General features: G+C 40.8%; 2 protein-coding genes across 2 annotated transcripts; both read left to right on the top strand.

Moving 5' to 3' along the window:
• The first annotated feature begins 3 nt into the window (after positions 1–3).
• On the top strand, positions 4–4,591 carry LOC125879881 (galectin-3-binding protein A-like). The gene is made up of 6 exons (XM_049561997.1): positions 4–160; positions 1,000–1,103; positions 1,337–1,549; positions 1,717–1,851; positions 1,926–2,217; positions 3,365–4,591. Exons 2-6 carry the CDS (start codon positions 1,022–1,024, stop codon positions 4,407–4,409), a joined length of 1,767 nt encoding a protein of 588 aa, XP_049417954.1. The 5' UTR covers positions 4–160; positions 1,000–1,021; the 3' UTR covers positions 4,410–4,591.
• Positions 4,592–14,391: 9,800 nt separating this feature from the next.
• On the top strand, positions 14,392–23,840 carry timp2b (TIMP metallopeptidase inhibitor 2b). The gene is made up of 5 exons (XM_049561219.1): positions 14,392–14,748; positions 20,851–20,951; positions 21,044–21,149; positions 21,259–21,383; positions 22,396–23,840. The coding sequence occupies exons 1-5, from the start codon at positions 14,619–14,621 to the stop codon at positions 22,591–22,593; spliced, it is 660 nt and encodes a 219-aa protein (XP_049417176.1). The 5' UTR covers positions 14,392–14,618; the 3' UTR covers positions 22,594–23,840.
• Positions 23,841–24,616: the final 776 nt, after the last annotated feature.

Below are 24,616 nucleotides of genomic sequence, written 5' to 3'. Positions count from 1 at the left end.
TGAAATTGCTTTCACCCGAATCGAAACTCGGGAAAGCAGCAGGGAATGGAGAAGTGAGCCTTTGTTTTTTACTTTAAAAGGGGTGAGATTTGTGTCACAGACTCCAAAAGGGAGAAGCACATTTTTGGACGACAGTGCTTCATCACCAGAGGGGAAGAAGGTAATGTAGTTTTATTATATTTAAAAAGTTAGCATATTTTGACTTTTAAGTTTGACCTTTTGACTTTTAATGCACATGTTTAGTATAGTCAGTTAAAATAAATTAAATTCCATTTTAATGTAGGTTTATGTTTTCCCTTTGAAGCAATAAATGCGTTGATTTAAATACAAAAAGACAGTTTGCAGACAGTCCTGTTAACATCCCAGTAATTCAAAGAATATTCTTAAAGTGTGTAAGATTTAGGTGGATATATTGGTAGAATGGAATAAAATATAATGCGTGTGCTTTCTTAAGTCTACCCAGAAATAGGAATCGTCGTGTTTTCATTACCTTAGAATGAGCCGTTTTTATCTACATAGGGAGTGCGCCCTCATCTTCAGGAATTGTTGATGATTGCCATGTTGCGCCACGTTTCTACAGTAGTTCCGAGCAGACAAACCACACACTGGGTCCAAATAGGGCCATTTGCGTTTTCGTGTCAGCCACCGTAGTTAGTCAGCCTCGTCTGCGACGTGCCAAACAGCATGAAAGAAACACTGATTTATAACATTATAGGTTAGGTAACATTAGGTGTTTTTGCTAGTTTTAATCACCCGGCCCATTTCTTTTGGAGAGGAGGAGACATCTGCGGATAATTTGATTCCCGTAAAATCCTCCTGAACAACGCACACTTAGGGAATTCTAATCAGGACAAGTTCCACTTGGTTGAAATCTGCAATCCTCAACGCTTGACACCAATAAATCTCTTTAAATCGTACACACTGTTCCTTTAAATTGTGAAGTAATGAAGAACATATTTCTCACATTACCTCTTTTTTGTCATTGTCTGTGTGTGTCAGAGTCCTACACTGGTGTTTGGAAATGCCTGTGCACGGAAACATAGTCACTCTGGGGCTTCTGCTACTTCTCCATGTCTCTAGCGCATTGAAATTCAATCTATTCAGTAAGTCATGTGAAATATATCTCATTTGTGTGAACACTTTTGCTTGAAATTAATTGTACTGAAAGGAAACAGTCTAACTGGTTTTTAATGTACGACTGTATACAATGCAATGCCTACATTTTACACATATATTCTGATCATGCACTTTCAACACAGACTGTAGGTTATGCGAATGTTTGTATAACCTTTCAGCTCTCATGACCTTGGTTAATATCCTACACCTGTGTTTGCAGGAAGAGTCATAGAGAGTAACCCTGTGCAGCAGGAGGGTGATGTGAGGCTGTTTGGCGGCACTGTTTCTGAGGGCCGTGTGGAAGTCTACCATGATGGCAAATGGGGAACGGTGTGTGACGATGGCTGGGACATGGCTGAGGCCCAGGTGGTGTGTCGTCAGCTTCGCTTCCCCGGAGCCAAATCTGTTGTCATCGGGAGGAACTATGGGACAGGTGCCCTTTACTGCCGTTTATTCCCCACCAGAGGGCAGTGACATTATTGTAATGATTGAAGAGCAGTGATTTGGCACTAACACCACCAATTCAGCCGCCAAAAAGGCCACTGCATGATGTGTTACTGCCACATTGACGAATGTATTCCCTTTCATTTTACATGATAGTGTCTGGACCGATTTGGCTGGATGAGCTGACATGCAAGGGCACAGAGAAGCTTCTGGTTACATGTGCTTTCAAAAGCTGGGGAGAAACTGACTGCAGCCACAAAGAGGATGTCGGAGTTATCTGTGAAACAGGCAGTACGTATCTAAACGGTCTTCATGCTCTCCGTGCTCTGTCAAATGTTAATGGATTCAATGATTTGTGATTCCAGGTACAAACATGACCATCAGTGATTCCATACACTCCGTGGACCACAGCATCAGTCTGTCTGATGACCTCGGCCAAATCTTTGACAGCGGGAGCGGCTGTGACTTCCTGATCCTGGTCCAGAGTCCTACTGGAAACAGACAAGAGGATAAGACCCTGGAGATGCATGAGACAAAGATTTGCGCGCACAAAATGATCCTCTCACAGTACCCACTCTTCAATGCCTCAGAGGGGATCACCAACATCACTGTCAACATCCGCCAGTCTTGCCAACCACACTTCACCACCTTTATCAGGTAAACAACTATTGATTTAAAGCAACAGTGTGTAAGATTTAGGGGGATTTAGTGACATCTAGTGGTGAGGATTGCAGTTTGCAACAAGATTAAACTTTTATAGGTCAGAATTCTTTCAATGTTCTTTGTTCAGGAGTTTTTTTTTACCATGAGCCAAATCATTCTCAGAGGTCTCTTCCTCTCCAAAACAAATAGAATTGGTGATTTAAATCAATAAAAACACCAAATAAAGTAGTGGGTTTTTTTGACACTGCTTGTCGCGGAGGGCCTGCTAACTACGGTGGCCAACACAAAAAACACAAAGAGCCTTATCTAGAGCCAGTGTTTGGTTTGTCCATTTTGGGCAACTGGAGAAACATGGCAGTGCAATATGGCAGACTCTGTGGATGAGGACTCGCTCCCTATGTAAATATAAACAGCTTCTTCTATGGTTATAAAAAAAAACAACAATTCTTTTTTTCAGGTGATTACACACTAAAGAAAACATACTTAGGCCCTGATCACACAGAAAGCGTTTCACAGGCTGCAAAACACGAGGCGCATCCTTGCACTATCCTTCCCATGTGATCAATTTATTTTTCATTTCACAGTAATTAGTCACTAGTTACTAAAATTACAGGCAGATGGTACTTCCTCTGGCTCTGGTTGAGGGTGAGAGGCTGTCAGCAAATAGTTTGTTGTGCACAGGGAAACAGAGATCTGTGTGGGTACATGAGACTCTAAAAAAGAGGGTGGATCACGGGGAGTACCACCAGTTGGTCCAGGAGCTTTGCCTCCATGATGGCTGTTTCCAGGCATATCTTAGGTTGGCATCTTAGGCTTGTGTTATTGCTCTGGGTATTGAGCAACCTCTACGACCAGTCTCTCCTCCATTGTTTACCAACTGTAAACTTGCTGTTGTGGCCACCAGAGAAGGCCCAATTCTCATTAAAAACAATTTTTAAAAGGCACCTCCAGTTGCTAAAACGCTTCCTGTGTGATCGGGGCCATATTCCATTTCTGCCATTCTACCCCACTAAATCCTACACACTAGACCTTTAGGATACAGGATTTACATATATCACCCATTTGTTCTGTAAACATTTAGATATAAAGACAAATCTACAACATCATAAAAAATCTAATAAGTACTCTCCAATCTCAATAGGTACATTTACACCCGCAAGGTGGATGTGGACTTCTCTTCTGTGCAGTGCCTCCACTGGATGGCTTATAAGTTTGGGGTGAAGCATCTGATGGATGACACAGCCCGGCTGTTCTCTAAAATCATCCCAGAGGACGAATCGTTCCACACCCAGGTGTCTCTTTACGAATACGCAGAGGAGACTGGGGACTTGGTCCTCCAGGAGGACTGTCTGCAGTATATGGCCTGGAACTTCCAAAATCTGACCACGTCCCCTGCTTGGTTCCACCTCTCCGTTGAGCTCCTTGGATCCCTTCTACTCCGCTCAGACCTGGTTGTGCCGGATGAATATTTTCTGCTTCAGACTGTGGAGAGCTGGATCACAGAGAAGACCAACTCCACCAGTTTGGAAACACAAGTTAACCTACTGAGTCGCATTCGTTTCCCTATGATCCCTGTGGAGGCACTGTATAACCTGCAGTTCAACTCTTCTCTCTACAGCACCCATAGGATTACGTATCATGAAAACATCTTGAAAGCGTTCCAGTTCAATGTTCTGCTTTTCAGCAACCTGCAGTCAAACCCAAAGTTCAACAGAGAAGATGAAGATTACCAGCCCAGGATCTACACCGCCAAGCCATGGAGCACTGATATAACTGCTGAGCACATCCGCAATCCATATGGATATTCCGGGATGTATTACCATGGTAGGTACGATCAAATCCCAACCAAGTCACTCGACACACCTATCCATAACAGCCTGATCTTTAAGAACAACAACATTCGCTGGGATGCAACTTTCTTCAAAAACCAACAAGAATGTTCACAGCGAGGCGTGAGGTGCGAGTCGTTCCCAGCAGCAAGGCTGACTTCCCAAAACAGCCTAACCAAGTGGAGCAACATCCTCTTTCGTAACCGTCTCCTGCTCATGTGCCAAGGCAAGTACATCTGTCAGGTTCAGGACTTCAAGGACTCTCTCACCTATGTGAGTAATGCCCAGGTTCTTGCCTACCCCTGTCCTGATGACCAGTACACCTACCGCTTTGTGGTGAGGCCAGGGTATGTCTGATCCAACACCAGGGTGAGGCTTAGTATTTCTCACATCTGATCAATTTATCTGCTTGTTTTGAATGAATCACGATGCTACTTTATTATCCATGTGATTTTTTTCATTAATCTTTGTTAATTAGCTAGCTAATTCAAGTATACTTTCCTGTTCTTTAGGCAAATAAAAAAATGATTTCTACATCATTTTCTGTGTGTGTCAGCACTTTGTTCTTCTCAACAGCATCAGAAAGTATAAGTCCCAACCTGGAGTTTATCCAGATATGAGACACATAAAATGACAAGTGTAACAGAAGCACAGGAATACACTTAGTGCAGGACTTATTCCTCTGAGATACACCACACAGTGCCACAGGAAGTCACTTCTGCCTGTGGCCATTAGACTTCTCGACCCCTCCCTCAGTGCCAGACACTCTGAGTCAATAGACTGACCTTTGGACTTGTGTCACCCCTCAGCATTTATAACCCCATCATTTATTTATTATTTACAATAATACAACAAAACATTGTGAAGTTATTCATTTCTCCAATACCGTTTTCTTATTTAATACTGATTTAATTCATATTTATTCCATTCTTGCATTTATACTTAACACAATTGTAGTATGGTACACATATTTGTACATATTTCTTATATGTTATGTATGTTCTTTCTATTTTATTGTAATTTATCCATGCTTACATACAGTAAACCAGTAAGAACAACTGTTAAGTGTCAAAATTTCCCCTCGGGGATCAGTAAAATATTTATTTTCTTATCTTAAATGTGGCCAAGGTAAATGACTCATCAGACTGATTTAAAGCTCCACTCAAACTGGAAATATGCAGGACATTTCAGCTAGCCTGGTTCTTAACAAAATCCACCTTAAAACACCTCACAACCTGATATGCTTTGTCTATTTATTCTAAAACCAAGGTGTTAATAAGTTTTATGTCCCGGATTAGAAATAATATCTGCTAGTTGCCTGACAACTGGTCTCCACCATGATTTAACATGTTAACGAGAGAGCTTTAGAGGTGTTGATATGGCAGATTTTATTACCTTCAGCTAGAACCAGGCTACCTGTTTGCCCCTGTTTCCAGTCTCTGTGCTAAGCTAAGCTAACCTGCTACTTGCTGTAGCCTTATACTCAGCAGGTAAATATGAGTAGCATTGATCTTCTCATATGACTCTCCTAAGCAAATCAGCCTGTTTTCCAAAATGTTGAGCTATTCCTTTAATCAACAAGGCATCTGCCCTGATCTCATGCTCATGTGTCACTGTGTTGTCGATGCAGTGTTGTGGCTTGTGAAAATAATCCAAGTCTGGTTATCCTAAGTTAACATCCTCCCATGTGACATAGTTTAAAAGTCACAGTTATTCTCACACTTCTCCCCAACAGAGTGAAAACAACAAACTTCAAACATGTTGCCTCCATTTAGCATCATCAGATAACGTACTGAATGTGAATGGGTGTGTGTTTACAGGGGTTTGATTGAGGATGATAGCAGTTTCCTCTTCATGAATCATGGAATCTTACCAAGCGATTATGTCTTCACCAGACTGTCTCGAGTCTTAAAACAAGACTGACAGCTGCACTTTGACAACATGCGGGCGTACATGCCTGGACAGGTGGCAAATAAAACAGCCATACAAAACATACAATGACTCAGGTTTCTGAGAAGCGCAGCTGACTGTGGGTGCCCTGAAGCATGACATGACAAAAGGTGATTGATTGGTTGTTCCAGCTGATGATTACATGATCTCTGTGTATATTTTGAAATGACTTTTCCACATGCACTCATGGATGAGGACTGTACAAACTCATAGCACTGTTTAGTCCAACACAGGAGAGCGCTGTACAGCAACTGTGTGATTCATCCACTAGTAATCCAGTTCCAAGTTACGTGCTTATGGTAATGTAATCACCAGAAGGAAAAGAGGGAAAGTTCAGATATTTCATCACTTGTTTTGCTGCGAGTAACATCTGGCGTGTTTTTATGATTGTGTCATTTTACCCAACAAATAATTACCCTGTCATGACATACTTGTTTGTTTGGTTTGCCCCGGAATTTTGAAATTATGTTTCGTTGTTTTCATGAACAATGATTTTAGTCATCTCACTTATCAGCATGAACACCCAAAGTTTTCCATTTGCCCCTTTCTCTATAGGAAAAAAGGAAGTGTGTTTGCATTACACACAAAGAAATGGAAAATCCTACATGTTGTGTAATGTCAGTGAAATTCAGCATGATGTATAGGATATTAAAGCTGAGCTGATAAATATTTTCCTATCTACAGTACGTCAGAAAATTGCTACATATGCTGTAAAAGCAATCACTCATAGGATGAATCCTCATATAATTATTACCTAACTCAGCAGTTTCCCCAAAAGGTACAAAGCAGTTTAGCATCGCTGATTTAATTGTTTTACTGCAAGTTTGCTGTTTTGATGGGACTGTCCTCCAAAATACGATCACATAATTTGTTTTGACGAGGAGAAATTAACCCATATTTACATTATTTTGTTACACGGCAACCTCAAGTGGCCATAGTAATTTCTATGGGGGCAGGGGAGGAAGTCACATGCCGTATAATAAAGGCAACAGAGGTAGATAGGTCAAACAAGCTGGACTTTCATCCAGGACACAGGTGTTTGTGTCCTGTGTGCGAAATATAGTATGTCGGCATATATAACATGATTTACAGTGCGTTTTTTGAGTGGTTTCATGAGACATATGTGATGTGAGATATATTACATAACAAATGTTCTTATTTTAAGCCAATCATCTTTTTTTCTAAATCTAACCACGTAGTTTTGGCGCAACTGTGACCATTTCACAACGTTACCCACTTGTTTAAAACATACAGAAGCTAATCTGTTGTCCACCAGTAGGTGCACTAATTTAGGAAATGCTCCTATTCATTTATTTATTAATTTAATCTTTATTTAACCAGAAAAACCTCTTGAGATAAAAAAAAAAATCTCTTTTCAAGAGTGTCCAGGACAAGACAGACAACATAGAACAAGAATACAGAATAAAAACGTAAAGCTCTAAAACAAGCAATATAAAACACAAAGTAAGATTACTACAAAGAAAAGCCAAAAAGTATGATAATATATACTAGAAATAAACAAAAATAGCAACTACACATGATTACAAATACCAGCTAAGACACACCGTGACATCGGCATATGGCGATTGTGTATAAAAATCCTGCAACAGTGCTTTGAAACTGCCAAGAGGAACCAAAGAGTGCAACTTTAAGTCCTCCTGCAGAAGATTTTACATATAGGGAGCTGCATACATAAATGCTCGCTTACCAAATTCTGTATGTACCCTTGGGGCAGATGTTAAAAACATGTTTTTTGGACCTATGGGTCATATTCACACATAGAAACACACAACTGATGTGGTTGTGCAAGTTGGACCTAGCAGTTTTAATTCACCTTCGTCAGCCTCTTTTAGCAGTTGTTTTCATCCTTGCAAAAAAAACCCTGATAAATCAACTATACACCTTGGATGGCTATAGATAAACTAAAAAAAATAAACTGAGGCCACAATTTATTAATTCATGCACACGAGATATAATTCATTACCTCAATTTAAATATATAGTTCCTGGGTTTTGGTTCATTTGTGTGTGGGATATGTGTATACACAGAGAGCCAGCACAGCTCATCCTGCAGCCCATCTGCCTCAGTCCCTGCTGCGAGGAGATTAGCTTCAGAAATGGATCTTCATCTAACAGCTGGAGCAACTCAAATTCATTTCGTCATTTTTTTTCTCTGACCACTCTTGTGCTCCATAATATTCTGCCTTCCCAGCACTAGATAACAGATGAAGTTAGCAACTATTTACTGAACATAGTGAACCATTTAGCAGCTGAAGAGCGTTTGGAGTTGGTGGAGAGGAAACAGAGCTTAAAGGAGAGTGACAGTGGACTTCGATTTGTCAGGTGAATGCAACTGGTGTCATATCTTTTAAGTGTGTCAATAGGCAAAAGCTTGCCAGCACGCTCCCTGCATCAGTGTTTTCATTTGGGTCGAGCTGATAATGTGTCTTTGCAGTTTGTTACAACAAGTTGTAACACGGGATTAACATTGTGTTACCATCACCGTTAGGTTTAGGCAACAAAACTATTTGGTTAGGGAAGCCGGCAGCCGAGTGGCTAATTTTTGGTTTAGCCCGTTGCTATCTTAAATAGGACTGAAGTTATTTAATTGTGCAGCTCTTCTAGATCTTAGAAATGATTTTAGACTGAATGGATCAAATTCTAATAGTGAAACGAGTCATTTTGGAGGGTTGCTACACTCAAAAAAATGTATCAGCTTATTTACAGATGTCTCTTTCACAATGGAAGGCTATGGAATAAAAGTATTTTTCGGCCCTATAGCATTGTGTGAATTATTTGACCCATCCAACCACCCCGACCACCTTGCTACGTGGATTCTGAAAGCCTGATGTGTCATACAGGTGCTAAAGGGAGCCTTGTTCATTGGTATCAGATGTCGAGGCATGTAACAAACTGTCCTGAAAGTGAGATCATACTCAACTGTTTCATCGGTTAATCAGTTAAAGTGCTGTCCCACACATGATGGTATTGTTGAGGAAATTACTACAATAATTTCTCTGTTATTTTATCAGTTAGGTAACTGTCACTTAAAAGTTCCTGTAAGCGCATGCATCAGTTGCTCAAGACGGCAGCACTTCCACCGAAACCATCACTGGAATTGCTAGGCAGAGGTTACCAGCAGACTCATGGTGACTAACTTCTACATTGTGACACCACACTGAGGACAATCGTGGTTATCTAACCCCAGTGTCTATGGCATGATTTTAATGTTTCCAAGCTGATGTTTTCCTCCTGTCTCTGAGGTGAATTTGCTCACGCTGATTCATTGTCTCACATTGTCACCAATAAAATGCGAACAGCCGTACTGATGAATGGAAAATTGTGGGAATTACCCCTGTGCCGTGGCCGGGTCACATCAAAGCAAAGACGGTAAAGAGGAGGGGGCGGACATGCAGCAGGGGGATGGATTGTCGAAAAGTGTTGGTCAGGTCTTGTGTGATCAGTGCAGGCAACAGGGCAGAGGAGGTGGGAAGCAGAGGATGTGGGTGAGTGCCACAGCTCCCACCAGTCCCCACAATGAGACCCTCTTTTTCTGTCTTGCCGGGCACTTCCTTTGGAGAGTATTCCTGGCCTTGCAAGTCTGTAATTTAAGGGATAGAGGTTCAGGCCAGTCCTGAGCCCCTTTTGGAGTTTGTAGTGGGTAAAGTACACAGGGGGGCTGCTTACATTGCACTTCTTTGACAAATCCGCCCTCTTTCAACAAATTAAAACCAAATGTTGATACAATAATCCAGATCTTAACTGGCGAGCAAAACCCCATTCTAAAGGGAGAGTTGCAGTGTGGGAAATAGCTCAGAATGGTCATGCTGTGAGGTCATTTAAAATATGCCCAGGAGCCGGGAACACGGCTGCGATCTGAGCAGAGCCCACCACATTAGTCAGCATCTCAGTGCAAAGGAAGCCGACTGTTTGGACAGGGGGCGGCAGGCTTTGCCCAGAAGAAGGCGTCTGCTGTTCCTCTGATGCCTTCGGTAAACTGTGGAAAGAGACGGAAGCATATTTCTACTCATTTGGTCTTAGATGTGTCACTTCCTCTCACATGTCTTACTCTCTGCTCCACGCCCTACATCTGTGTAGTTGTCCCTGTTATACGTCTTTTGTGTCTGGTAACTTCCACGCTGCTTACGAGTCATACTGGCTTGCAAAATTTATAAGAATTTGGGAATTTTCCTTATTTAATTGATGGCATCTTACTCCAAAGATAAGGTGAATAAGTATTCAAATTTCTCTCCAAGACGAAGAAGAGGATATTAGTCATTACAAAGATGGCATTAAATTGGTTGTCCCATTTTCCTCTCTGCTCTCACTTTCTCTCCCTGCCTGTTTTTACACAGACATCAAGTAGCACAGACCTGTGGAAAAGCAACCAGGCAAAAATGCTCAACTATGGAAAAGAGTGGAAATATTTGCCGGAGTGGCCAGAAGACCGACAGTCGGTCGCCAAATATGATGTCAGGGAGCGAAACAGCCACAGCAGATACAGTCCTCTCTCCCTCCCTCTCTCCTGGTTCTCTTCATTATTCATCATCAGCTCTAATCATCAAACACGCCATGCCCTCACTGTGATCTCTCCCTTCCAAGCCAGAATCAACACGGGAGGCCACAAAACCCAAAACTCTCGAGATCCTCAGTTTCCTGAGGTGGTGTTGCAGCGCTGAACTTTCCAACAAAAGAGCCATCTATTTTTGTGCTTGAGTAAAGGATGAGGAACAACTGAAGAATTCGACTATAGCATAATGTTTCTTTCACAGACGAGCGGAGGGGTTTGGGTCGCTTACGCTTGGGGGAATCGCCGCCAGATTGAATCTATTAACTTTAAGGGGATGATGTCACTTCTCTCCACTCCTCCACTCCTCCTTCATACTTCCTCAGTATTTTCATTGGTTACAAACAGTGTTTTAATAGTTACAGAAACTAACTGTGCATGAATAAACACTTTCACTGAATTAAAACCACAGATAACTATGTGGCGTGGGCTGACAATTACACTGCAGGACTCATGTCAGTTTTTTCTAAACTGTGAATTATTATTAGCGTAAATGTTTAAAACAGCTAATCCATTTTTTGAATAATGTTTCATATGACAATGTGATAATGTGGAAGGGGTCGCTCGTAGTGATGAATTATCACCTGAATCTGCAGCTCCTCTTGGCTTTACAGAGCTTTATAAAGTTCAGCTTATTGTTTGGCTGTGTGGCCCACAACTTTACTGTTTTGTTTCACTCTCACTGCTCTCATAGCGATGTTTTCGGCTGCAGCGGGCAGCTGTTTTCAGGGCGTAAGCTCTAAAAAAACCCACAGTACACTCTGCTCAGCACCAAACAGCAGAAAGACACAGCAGGGGAACATATAGTGTATATATATATATATATATATATACTATATAGCAGCCAAAGAGCTAAATATTTTCCTACAGAGTTGGTAGAGACCAAAAATAGAGCTAAAAGTAGATTAAAATTGTACTTAAATTCGCCAGGTGACCACAAACATGACCCCAGTTGAATGTTAATGTTGCTCCATAACTGCTAGATGTGTAAGTAAGCAACTGTTAGCTAACAAGTTCACCATAAGGTGATGATGATACGTAGTGTTGTGTTTACAGCTTGTTTTTGTTTCCCCCAAGTGACTGTAAAAATCAGTTATTGCAGGTTTATGGTACGTATTACATTGCAGAATTGAGGAAATGCAAAAAAAAAGAAGGGAAGAACATACATCACAACAACATTGTGTGTTACCACATGTGTTGCAACTGCTGTAAATACTGTCAGGTTACTACACAGATAGTGTAACCTAAGGTTGGAGATCAGATGGAGGTCAGTCCAGAGCGATACACCCTCACACCTACTGGTCAAACTTCCATTTAAGGAAATCTTTGACACAATTAAGAAGTTTAAGTCAGTTTTATGTCTGTTTGTTAAGTATAAGCTACCTCAAACAGCTGGTTAGCTTAGGGATGGGGAGGTGGACTATTTTATTGCCTCTGAACAGTTGCCAGGCAACCAGCGGAGCCTCCAAGAAGTTAGTGGTCCCAGCCAAGAAACAGTCCTACACAACATATAGTGTATTAATGAATGAGCTTTATTAGAGATGATGGGAGGCAAACTTTCTCACAGCTGGTCAGAGCCAATTTGTTTTCAGTTGTTGCACTCAGCAAACTGGCTGCTGGAACTTTATAATTTACATAAAGATACATAAAGTATTGGTCATCTCATTTAACTCTTGGCAAGAATATTTAAAGGTATAGTTACTTCCCAAGATGTTCAAGTATCCTTTAAAGGTCCAGTGTGGAGGATTTAAAGGGATATATTGGCAGAAACAGAAGTTTAATGTATTAAGTATGTTTTCTTTGGTGTAGAATTGCTGTGTTTTTGATGCATTAGAATGAGCCATTTATATCTTCACAGAGAGCAGGACCTCGTCAGTTTGGATTGACAAGTTGCATCGCCATGTTTCTGCAGTAGCCCAGAACAGACAAGCCAAACACTGGCTCCGGATAGGGCCATTCACGTTTTTGGTTTGGGTATCATGGTTAGCAGGCCTTTTTAAATGTAAAACTGCTTCATTTACTGTTTTTACCGGTTTAATCACTGGGTCCAGGTTTTTGGGGTTTTGGTTTTTATTTTGGAGAGGAGGAGACCTCTGCGGGTAATTCGGCTCAAAAACCTTATGTGCATTATGCCCATAAGGTGAGCATATAGTAAGTTATAGGCGGGCATACATTAGCAGGTGCTACATTAGCCCGTCGCCAGCGCAGGAGAGGAAGAGACCTCCTGAACAATGACGACTGAAGTTTCATTTTGTTGCAATCTGCAGTCCTCACCACTAGATGCCACTAAATCCTCCTAAAGAGAAATTTATACTTGTGCATCAGCTCTATGCAGAGCCTACGCCATAGCCTACGCATGCTGTAAGCATTTATACTTGTGCGGTGGTGTGTCTGTGTCACTCTGCAGTTACACCTCCAAAACACTAGTCGGCGGTGGGGTTTCTGTGAAGTGCTGTAAAATAAAGTTGATTCAAAGCACACATTTAACATGGCTTAATAGTGACGATTTCGAACACAAGTACACAAATTGGCGTCACTATAACTCACAGTATTCACATTTGCTGAGCACATTTTCTCCACAAATACAACATGCTAATATTTTTAGCACAAGCCTATGGCAATTAGCCTAGCATGTAGCAGATGTTTCCCCTACTCATATGAAGCCAGGGACAACAGCAACATTTCACAAAGGTAACATTAAATTTTGGCTGCATTACAAGTCACTAGGTTCACTGACAAAACAATTGTCTTATACTAAACATGCTAACGTTATTAGCACAAGCCTATGGCATTTTACATTGTATAAATTAGCAAAGGGATGAGTGTGATTTCCTAAATAAATCACACTCAAGACTTAAAATTCTATTTTTGTGGAGGCTTTATCATCTTCACAAGTTATTGTTTCTTATCTGTGAAATTAAAGTAAATAAAAGCTTCGTTTCCACTGAGGGAAATGGTTTCACATTGGTGCAAGGTATAGTAACATTTCTGGGGAGGTGCACATCAGGCTACAGTGTAGGCTGTGCATAAATGTAGAGCGTACACCGCAGGTATGGTGTTGATCCAGCACAGAAGTATAAATCCAGCTTAAATCTTATACACTGTTCCTTTAAATTTACCGTGGATGTTCATGACTTTTACAAAATAAATCCTGGTGACCCGCTGACCTCGCCTTTTGCTCCATCATCATGCCAGAATTTCCACATGCACACACACAGACCATGACCAGTTGGCCATGAATTTCACCAGTGTCCCCAGAGGGTCCATTACATGAATAATCAGGTGATTTTCCTTTTCCATGTTAAAATGGCAAACCACAAAAAATAGTTGTCTGCTTTCGTTTTCTGTACTTACAAAGATAGTAAGATAAGGAAATATCTCAGACATAAGACATAATGTCCCCATTTTTTTCCAAGCTATAATTTCATCTCCTTTGGTGATGGTCAAGTTGGGATGTTAAGGTTTAAATTAGATTTAAATCTTGTTACTTAGGGGGATTTAGTTGAGATATGGGGAAAGTTCAAGGTCAAAGTTAAGGTAAAAGTTGAGGTCATGATTTGGGGAAATGTTTGACACAAAAGGAGAAGTGCAAGAATTGCACGTATGCGTGTGGCTGAGGGTGTACCAACAGATGTTGCATGCATCATACACAATCATCCACCTCTTAATGCGACAGTATTGTGACAGAAGGTGACGGTGGGGTTTGCGGGGGTGGATGTAAAGTTGGGTGCCCCCGACCTCCACAGTGCTGCTGCTGCTGCTGAGTGGCTGCAGGAGGGGAGGAGCCTGCAGCCAGCCTGCAGTAATAAAACGCGGCTGCTCCTGACGGTAGTGGAAAACAGATTTTGGAGGAGGAAGTCTCTGCGCCTCTGTCTTCAACAGGAATGAACTCCCTCTCATGCCTTGTGCATCTCACACTCTGACAAGTGGACCGTGTGTTAGGCTACTCACTTGAAGCTGGGGACATTTCCTGCTCATCTTCTCTAGGCTGCTCAATTGTTACTTCACTTTTTTTTTTTATCCTCACCTCTTTAAATTAATTTTTTAAAGATGACCTGGACGGCGAACAGTTGTTTTGTCACTCTGGCCATCCTGTTTCTGTGGCGGGTGGAAGAAATAGCAGAAGCCTGCAGCTGCTCCCCATCGCATCCTCAGCAGGCGTTTTGCAGCTCAGACGTCGGTAAGTTGAACCACAGAGTGAAATGAATGAATCTAAAGCAGCATTTTAGTTGTTATTTATTTGAATATATCATGTATGTGAGGATCATTTCTTTTATTTCTGGCAAAGTAAACTGTAAATGCTGAGGAGGAAAACTTCCCCTGCTCTTGTGTTTACAATTACAGGGGGAGGAGGATGGAATTTTCTGTCTCTCAATCTTTCTTTCCACTGCCCTCCTCTCTTTTTCCTCTTCTCTCTGTAATCATCTGTTGATATTCATGAGCCTTGGTAGTGACAGTTTATCTTATTTGCCTTCCTACTTTTTGATCTGCAGCACCCAGTGTAACATATTTGAACAGTTTTGCTGACAAAAGCATTTTTGCCACATCATTGCCTCAGTTTCCCATTGTTATTCATACCCCTCTAACTGTTATTTGTGGAAGTTAATGCTTTATGAGAAGTCAGCACAAAACAAGGTGTTTAATTCTGGTGAGTAAATAATGATTCCTCCCATCCTCATCTCAGCGGTTGAGAGGTTTAAGGTGCACTTCCTTAATGACTACTAAACAGCAGTTTGATTTACTCACTCTCAAAGGTCATGTGGATACTTCCTCGTCTTATTTTTTTTTCACCCATCACAAAAAACTGCTTGTTGCCGCCTCCAACACAGGCCTTAAGCTAACGAGAGTCCCAACAGTGACCAGCTTGTGCAGCTATTTAAATTGGTGGTTTGCTGAGGGTCTTTTTTCTCGGTTGCGAGCTGGCCGAGTGTGTGGTATGTATACAGACGCTGACTTATTCAAAGGTTTCTCTTTACCATTGGATTCCACGGCTCTGGAGGGTGAAGAAACCACACTATCCTGCCGGAGAGGGTTTACTGTAAAGGGAAAAGTCAGCAGTTCCTAGCAGTTCCCTTCTACCTTTTTAATTGAGAAGATTTAATTTGAGTTGCAACTTCACAGATTCAGCCAGGTTGATAATGTAAGACACATGAGGGGAGTGACGTTGCCTAGGATGACATTTAACTTGGGTTTAACTACTATTTCTTGTTACAAATGTGGGTATTGTAGGCCACTGCTACTACTACTAATAATGATGATTATAGAGGTTGTAATAATAATAATACAGAAAGTCAATTTCTCCAATAATCTTGATGACATGACATATTCTCAGTTTTCCTAAACTTTAACCAAAAAGTAAATACATTAAATTTTAAATGCATCTCTCTTTTATTTTTCCACGCTGTGCTTTGCTCTACAGTATGAAGAGGTGCCTAAAAATTCAAATCTAGATGCAGGCTTTCAATCATTTAGTCAGGTCGAGGGCATCAGGCTCTTTCCTGTGGATTCTTTTACACCTAAACCAAGGTAAACCTCGATAGTCATCAGAGCCAAGTTGTTCGGCAGTAATCCGATTGGATTTCGGCTGTCAGATTGGATCAAATCTTCAAATTAGATTGCTCAAAAGAAAGAAAAGGTTTCTGAAATTGGATTTGATCGTGTAATACAGTCATGGTTTTGATCTGGATTAGAAAAAGAAAGAAAAAAAAGACACATACATTCCAGCGTCCAATGGTGCTGGATCGAATATATACTTGGCAAAGTAGAAACAGTGCGGATCTATTTGTTTTTTTCCTCTTCACTCTGGATCAAACCTTCATTACGTGTTGTTTAAAACTTTTTAGTGGGATTGGGATACCTTTGATGAGAAAACAACTGGATTCTCGTGATCCCAATGGAAAGCTGCATTTAGGGTGGAATTCAAAAAGAAAATGCAGTAAAACTATTAAATAGGTCAAATATTTATCCATTAATTTATATTTTACACTTGATTTGTTGAACCATTACATAGATTAAGTAGACATTAGGCTACCTAGTAAGCCTTTCTGTAGAGTAAAGTTAAAATAAATTAATATATAAAATGAAATAATCCCCCAAGTAGCTGTCAATCGATATCAAACAAAAATGACTCAATCTTAACTTTCATTTATCGCTTTATATTAATGATAGCAACACAGTCAAAAGTAGTTTCTACCAATGGTATCCCATGATGTTTTGAAGGACCCCACACTCGCTGTTCTACCTGTTCTTTACATAGCTGGTAGCATACATTGTGATATTTAATCTCACTTTTATCCCGATTTAGCACTTTAAAAAGTTTGTGTCTGTATCAGGGTGATCCAGTCCAGTGTTGCTTTGAAAAGCAGTCACAACAGTAAGATTGATCAGCTGATCCCGGACAGCAAAATCCAAATCATTCTGACATAGATTACATCTTTTGAAGAACTGGACCTCATCACCAAGGTCAGGTCCTGACATAACCTTAACCCCCCCGCTCCTGCTTCAGCACCATGGATAGACCCTCCTACTTTACATAAACCACCATTTTGTCAAGGAGACCGGCCTCTATAGCCAAAACGTTCTTGAAAACCTGTTAATGTGTGATGTTATACGCTTGTAAAGTCACATACAAAATGAATGGGTGGCTGACTTTGCAAAATTTATGTGATGTTATGTTGAGCTGGCACAGTCAAAATAAAGGTCATTATCTGCCATTACTAGCTCTGCCTTTACTCTGCAGGCTTTTATCCTGCCAGTTTTCATATTTAGTTTAGTTACTAGTCTACTATCATCTGAAATGTGGATGATTAGTATGTGTTATAATATTTTATTTTGATTAAATGCAGTTTAAGTACGAAGAAATTCATCTGTGGGGTATTTCCATGCTGATACTGTGCAGTAAGAGGAACCCTTACTTACTGTCAGAGAGTTTACTGAAGTGAAAATTACTTAAGTTGCACAGACAGAGTCAGTTAGTGTCTGGCATCCTACGGAAAATTACTCAACAACATGAGTAGTTTGCAGATGTAGTTACAGTGTCTGAAGTGAAACTTCAAAATTAGGAAGAACAGTCAAAGTTTGCAGAAACTACACTTATTGTGTGAGATCATTGCATCACTGGGTCCCTCGCAACGTTTTGAAGATGATGTTGTAGTGTTCTCGTTGTGGGCGGTAAAGCAGAGATACAGTGAAGAGCAGAGGTAAAAGTACAGACTTTGAAAAAACCTAATTAAAAGTACGAGTAGGTCGCAGGGTAAGCCATTAATCTAAAAGTCTGATCAAAGCAAACTATAGTTTTAACTGGTTAGTTTCCACCTCTGCCCCCGGCTGACCTCAGCCGTGTTGCCGTATTTCATTACAGCCTGGCTTATTTCTCTCTCCCTATATATAACGCAGTAAACAAAAGCAAAATACTAGGTCAGCTATGAACATGTAGTTCCATTTGTCTTGTCAAAACAGACGGAGCAGGAACAAAAAAATCTTTCCTCATAAATTGAAATCCATCCCTTGGGTCCTCGGCTGAGGCAGAGGGAGGAATGTTGGGCAGTCATATGCTGCGCTCATTATGTATTTGCAGTTTATTTCATGATCCTCTGCAACTGTAGAGTGTACCTTTTTGAAAACAAGGAGAGTGAATCATGTGAGATCTTGAGAGAAAGCCAACCTTCTAACGTGACTTCCGGTATAAACAGCCCCTGCGCTGCAAGCTGTGTAAACAGAGCAGCCATTAAAACCAGATTGAGTATGTGCATGCTCAGCTGCTTTAAACTCTAGAATAAATGGCGATAATGCGTTGCAACGATCTGTCCGGCAGGTTCACTTAATGTGCTCCCTGAAAGTAATACTTTGAGTGATCACATGCACCTTTTATAATACTGCATGTGAACATTTGTCACGTGCAGAGTAAAAGAGTAAACACTGAAATGTCAAGGAAAACTGTGGTGCCAAAAAAGACAAACTATTAGCATTTTCTGGCACTGATGGAACGATGACGCAGGTTTTTAACAAATTTCATTTTCTGAAAACTAAACAAATGAATAACAGTGGATTAAACCCATGCATCCTTCGAGTGATTCAGCCGAGGAGTCAGTTTGAATTTGTAGCTTAGTTTTTCTCGTTCGGAGTCCGACCACTTTGTGGCTTCTTGGAGAGGAAAATGGATGTACAGGCCCTGCAATTACATGACATGCTCCTGCTTTCTTCTTTTTCTCTTTGTTTTCTAAAGCACTCCCATGACCACAATACTACATACAAAATAATGTGTTTATTGTTTGGGTAACTGGAAAATTAGATGGTTCCCATAGTTCCCAGTTTTCTGAAACTTGGGATTTTTGTATAGGGCTTGGTCAGCCTGTTTGAGAAAACATCATCATGACCTATGAGAATTAGGTATACACTGTTTATCAGTACAGAGAATTAGGCCTAAATGACTTAAACTAGCGGGGTAGTGTACAGTCCTTCAGCAGAATGTGCATCAGTTCTGCATATAATGAATGGAGGAAAACATCTTATTATAATTTGCCTATTTTTAGCACGTTGACTGCAAGTTAAAGAGCTAACTCTCACCCTCGCAAAGTTGTTCTTAAAGCTCAAGTGCTCAAATTATATGTATCATTCACATAAACCCTTGCATTTCAGTGTTTTTTTTACATACTGTGCATATTTTCACCTGCCCTACTTTACACTAGGAGAGGGAGAAATGATCTGTGTGGGATTCTGCACACTCAGGCGAAGGGGATTACCACTAATCCACTTTGTAGCCAGAGAAGTTGGAGAGTTTCTCAGCCCTGCTCGCTCAGAGCGTTTGACAGAGTTTGTAAACCAAAAACCATCTTCGCTGGTTGTAGATTATCACTCCGCGTTGTTTGTCTTCCTAAACCGTGCCTGTCGTTCGCGCAGCTTGTTTGTCAGTCTATCTGCTACTTCACAGCAGCTCTGCAGAAAAAAAAAAGAAAAAAGAAAGCACACAGCTTGCACAAGTCAGTGTTTTGCACATTTTCCTGGCCACGAACGAAATCCTCCCTCTCTCCTTTGTGCTCCCTGCCTCCTCTTCTCCCTGTGTGACAGTGTTGCTTTAAACGGCTGTCTTCTCCCTGTATACACAGGGCACTGTGAGGCTACCTCTGCAATGTGACTGCTATTCCTGTCCGTCCTCTCCTCTGTTCCCCCTGCATGGAGAATGCAGCCATCCTCATCACTCCATCACTCTCTCCATCTGTGCACACACTCTCCTTTTCCTCCTGTTTTTCTTTTTCTTTTTTTTTTTTTTTTTTTAAGGGTCGGCTCTTTAGACCCTTAAAAGGAGATGTTCTCCAAGCTCCTATTGTCATCAAATTAGGGCACATATGGTCCGCAGCTTCATACCTTCTTCATATTAAAAGCAAATGAAACGGCTTGATCTTATTTGGTAAGGAAGTGGGCTAGTGATGGTCTGAGGCAGTCGGTAGCTGCCACCTTGAGAAAGCGAGGGCTTGAACTGGAACTTCAGAGGGAACATCTGGTTAGCATTAACTCTGTCGCAAGTCTCGACTGCTTAGTAGCTTGATTTTGAATATGATTTTGTCGTGTGAGTGTGCAGTAATCCACAGGTATTTAACAATGCCTGGCTTCTGATCAGTGAAACGCTGTGCTTCAACAGTTGGATTCACATGACAGAAGCAGTGATTGTGAAACACATGAGTCATATTTTTTTTGTTGAATACTCAGTTTTCAAGCTCAAAGGCTCATCCGTATGGCTCTGATGATATTTTTCCACTTGAACTGTTATATTTTTTTCCTCGTCCAAACCTCTCCGAGTCTGGGAGCTGGAACTTCAGAGTGCAAGAGACGGAGAGAGAAAGAGAGAGAAGGGGAAAGGCTGCACACGAAAGGGAGAGAAGGTTGATTTGCATGTCAGCACCTCTATCCAGACAGAGAGGCAGGCCGGTAGAGAGGCCTGCGGGGCGAAGGGGAGCATTCTAGTTCAGCTTTTTCAAAGATTGCTGACTGGCTTCCTCCTGCGTCGGCCCAGGAGCCTGGGAGCAGGCAGCACACATTCCTCCCTCTGATTGCAGCTGATGAAACACTCATGTTGCCTCTGTCTTCCCAGCACCTGGCACATGCACACTCCTCAGATCCAAGCCACAGCAATGTGTTGTGGCCGACTCCAGCATGCCAAACCTGGGCGGGGCTTCGATCAGATACAGACAGACCCAGATCCTGTTGGGTTTTACCATAACAATAGTTTTTGACTTGTCTTTAAATAGAGCGAATGTAAATGTGGGTTGTTCTTGTCTCTTTGCAGTTATCAGGGCAAAGGTGGTTGGACAGCAGGAGGTTGACGTTGGCAACGACATCTATGGAAACCCCATCAAGCGGATCAAGTATGACATCAAACAAATCAAGGTATGTGCGGATAAAGCTACTGTTTTCATGCTGGGGTATGAACTTAAGTCCAGCATGAATCTAAATGTACTTTCCTCTGTTTGGATTGTCAGATGTTCAAAGGTCCCACCCAGGATTTCGACGTCATCTACACTGCTCCCACCTCTGCTGTGTGCGGAGTGACCCTGGAGACTAATGGCAAGGAGTATCTCATCACAGGTACAACTTTTACCACATTAGAAATCACACATTAAAAAATAAAACAATATTGTTCCCTGATATGTATATTCGTTTTCATGTCATCTAATGCACTCTCCTTCTTCTACAGGCAAAGTGGAGACTGATGGGACGATGCACATCACACTGTGTCACTTCATCGAGCCCTGGGACACCTTGAGTGAAACCCAGCAGAAGAGCCTGACTCAGCGCTATGAAATGGGCTGTGAATGCAAGGTAGGCGCAGATACATGTCAGTTTCTCTGATCCTCTTTGGTGTGGGTTGAAATGCCATAACTAAACTAAACTAAACCCTACTGAAGAATGAGTGGAAAACATTCAAAGCCTATGTATTATTCTGTCAAGGTTCCTATCTTGGTGCTTTCCCTAAGATAAACCAAGATCTACAACCTGTTGAGAACCTTTTAGGCCCCTGTATGTTTTTTAGAGGTTCTCTACAAGTAAATAATGTTTAAAGATTTAAATGAGCTTCAGCAGACCTCAGGTACTCAGTGAGTTTGTCCACTAGTGGGGAGCACAGAAACTAAGAACCAGTAGATAACCTTTTAAGCCGATGTGTGGTTCTTTAGAGGTTTCCGACTGTTTTTTTCCCCACGAAACTGAACAAAACAAGACGAGAAGAGACGAGACTAAGCTAAAGAGCCAGTGGGGACACTGTATTGTTCATCTGGCGATCTTTACTGGATCTTCAGTTTGGTTTAGTTTACTGGGGAAAGAATGCAAACAGTACAAAAAAATTGCCTACAAAGGGCTTATTTCCAGAGAATAATACATTAAAGCAATGGCTTTCAACCGTTTTGCCCCCATGTTCAAAAAGAAAAATATTCCAGGTTTAAAAAAGAAACATGTTGTGTTTCTCAGTTTGCATTTAGTGCAGGATTCTAATCTTTTAAGCCAACATTATATAAGAACTGATTAATAATCATTCATATTTTAAGTAAAAGTGGCATTTAGAAGCATATCAATATATCTTATATTGACTCGTCCATGGTATTATCTAGCATTACTCATAAATATAGTGCTATATGATGTGTCTGATGGCTCTACATAGCACTATTTGACAAAGGTGGTGTACAACACTGTCAACAGACGGGTGCTATATAGCAGCAAAACAAGTTCCCCTATGATAACAAGTCAAAGAACCGCTTTTGGGTACTGTTTAGCACCATTTTTGTTTGTGTTTGTTTGAAGTTTAATCTCTAATCTTGGTCTCTTTGCCGATCCTCAGATCACCCGCTGCACCTCCATCCCCTGCATGATCAGCAGCCCGGCGGAGTGCCTGTGGTTGGACTGGATCCTTGAGAAGACAGTCAATGGAAAACAGGCCAAACACTATGCTTGTATCAAGAGGAGTGATGACTCTTGTGCCTGGTACAGAGGAGCAGCACAGCCCAAAAAGGATTTCCTGGACATCGAAGACCCTTAACTCCACCACTGTCCAACAGTCTGAGGATGTCTAAGATATACTAAGATACAAATACCAAAAACACAAATAAATACACAAGTCAAATTCTTATTTTTGTTTTTCTTGTTAAGAAAGCCATAGGGTGTGTGCTCTGTGGTGAGGTTGTTGTTTTTTTCATTTGCAGGACTCATTATGTTTTTAATCAACAGTCTTGTGAATTCAGCACTTTCAGACACTTCTACCCCTTAAATCCAAAGCACTTCGTCATAAACCACTTCTCCCTCAGCTGAAATAAAGGGATAATCATCACAATTCAGTATTACTGTTCATAGCATTTTTGTTCTTGAACTATTCATTTACCTTTTAACCAAAGGTGTTTTTTAAAGTGAACTATAATTCCTATAATGCAACACATACATAGCTGTAACTCAAATTTTAACAATTCTGTGAATCTGTGTGTTCGTAAATAACATTAGCTGGCAACCGGTGCCTTGATTTGTGACAGCAGAGCTATCACGAGGAGCGAGCGCCGCCTCCTGCCTGTCCTGCTTCAGATTCTTTCTTGTGCCAAGTATTCAAAACTCTTCCCCTCTGTTTTTTTTAAGGTGTGGTTAACCTGTTTCGAGTAAGCACAATCAGTGCTTTTGCAAATTGCTTTTCTTTAAATAATCCTGAATAGACAAGAATGCACTTTGAATACAATTGTCACAGCAGTCATATTGTCTCTAATGAAAAATGTCTGAAAGAGGATTGAATCCTCCATTTTGTATTTTGTATTTTTTTTTTATATTACAGCTCTTTGTAATGCTTTAGTGCAAGGGCATATTTTATTTAAGGAAGTTATGTGATTCATCATATTCTATTGAAAACAAAGCCCACCTTTTGATACTTTTTTTGTGACAAGTGACACCATTATAGAAAGATAAGTCCAAATATTTTAACACACATTTTTGTGCATTAAAGGTCAAATTGTAGGCCTGAATGTTAGCTGTCTGACTGGCTCCTCCTTTAGGACAACGGGTTAAAGAACATATTGTAACCAATCATCCATTTATCGACAGAGCCTTGACCATTAAAGTGTTGCGCAAATGTCTTGTGACTTTGATAATTAATATGAGAGTGTAAAAAGATTCTTAATTTGAAAACTGTAGTCAAGTATGATGTCTTGTGCTGGTTTCACATGAGACGTTTTTGAGATGATTTTTGCATGCATGTCCAGCTGAAACAATACTGTACATTTTGACTATTATATTAAATGCCAAACCCTGTTTTGATGCTTTGCATGGTTATTTTCACATCAGTGGTTCAAAGACAAGACGCCACATGCACATAAAATATACAAATACACTTCTATTCAAGGGGAGTAGACAAAAACAAACAAAACCCAGCATAATATAATTTCCAGTATTTAAGAGACTTAAAGGCAGGGACAGGAGTTACAGTACCATACACTGCTTTGCGACACTATAACAGCACTCTGCTGCCCCTCAGTGGAGACAATTTGACACTCACAGACATTCCTTCACGAGTCTGTCCATGTGCAAAAAATTGCAATCATCAAAATGATCTCTGACTGTCAGGATAGGATTTCACGACATCAAACAATATATTGTATTTACAGTATAGTGCACTGTAATATATTTCATTTATTTGCATATGTGAAAGGATGAAACGCAAGCTTGATCTTTTCTTTGATGGTATTGTAAGAGGAGTGACTATTCTAGTATGTTATTCAGTCCAACTGCAGTAAGTTAAATATGTCTGCATACCCAATATGGATTAAATCTGCGGATATTTAACGATGATAAATATTATTAAAATCGGTTGCAGTAGGGAAATTGACACAAGGAAAGCGATTTCATTCCTCAGGGGATTTGGATGTGATAGAAAGGCAGCTTCGCTTCAGCATACGTGCCTCATATATTTGCAGCAGCGTCCAATCGAGGGTTTTCTGACGCTCCTTGTTACCACCGTACATTAAAATTTGCTCAGATGAATCGCGCCGATAGCATCAATGGTAAACAGCGCTGGCTGGAAGTCACGT

Source organism: Epinephelus fuscoguttatus, linkage group LG19 (genome assembly GCF_011397635.1).
Source record: "Epinephelus fuscoguttatus linkage group LG19, E.fuscoguttatus.final_Chr_v1".
In the NCBI taxonomy this organism is placed as follows: domain Eukaryota; kingdom Metazoa; phylum Chordata; class Actinopteri; order Perciformes; family Serranidae; genus Epinephelus; species Epinephelus fuscoguttatus.
This window is presented reverse-complemented; position numbering and strand designations above follow the sequence as displayed.

Coding starts and splice junctions, on each gene's coding strand:
- LOC125879881 (XM_049561997.1), top strand. CDS start 1,022: ATGCCTGTGCACGGAAACATAGTCACTCTGGGGCTTCTGCTACTTCTC. Junction 1,550..1,716: donor CGGGAGGAACTATGGGACAG/GTGCCCTTTACT, acceptor TTTACATGATAG/TGTCTGGACCGATTTGGCTG. Junction 2,218..3,364: donor CACTTCACCACCTTTATCAG/GTAAACAACTAT, acceptor CAATCTCAATAG/GTACATTTACACCCGCAAGG.
- timp2b (XM_049561219.1), top strand. CDS start 14,619: ATGACCTGGACGGCGAACAGTTGTTTTGTCACTCTGGCCATCCTGTTT. Junction 20,952..21,043: donor ATGACATCAAACAAATCAAG/GTATGTGCGGAT, acceptor TTGGATTGTCAG/ATGTTCAAAGGTCCCACCCA. Junction 21,150..21,258: donor CAAGGAGTATCTCATCACAG/GTACAACTTTTA, acceptor CTTCTTCTACAG/GCAAAGTGGAGACTGATGGG.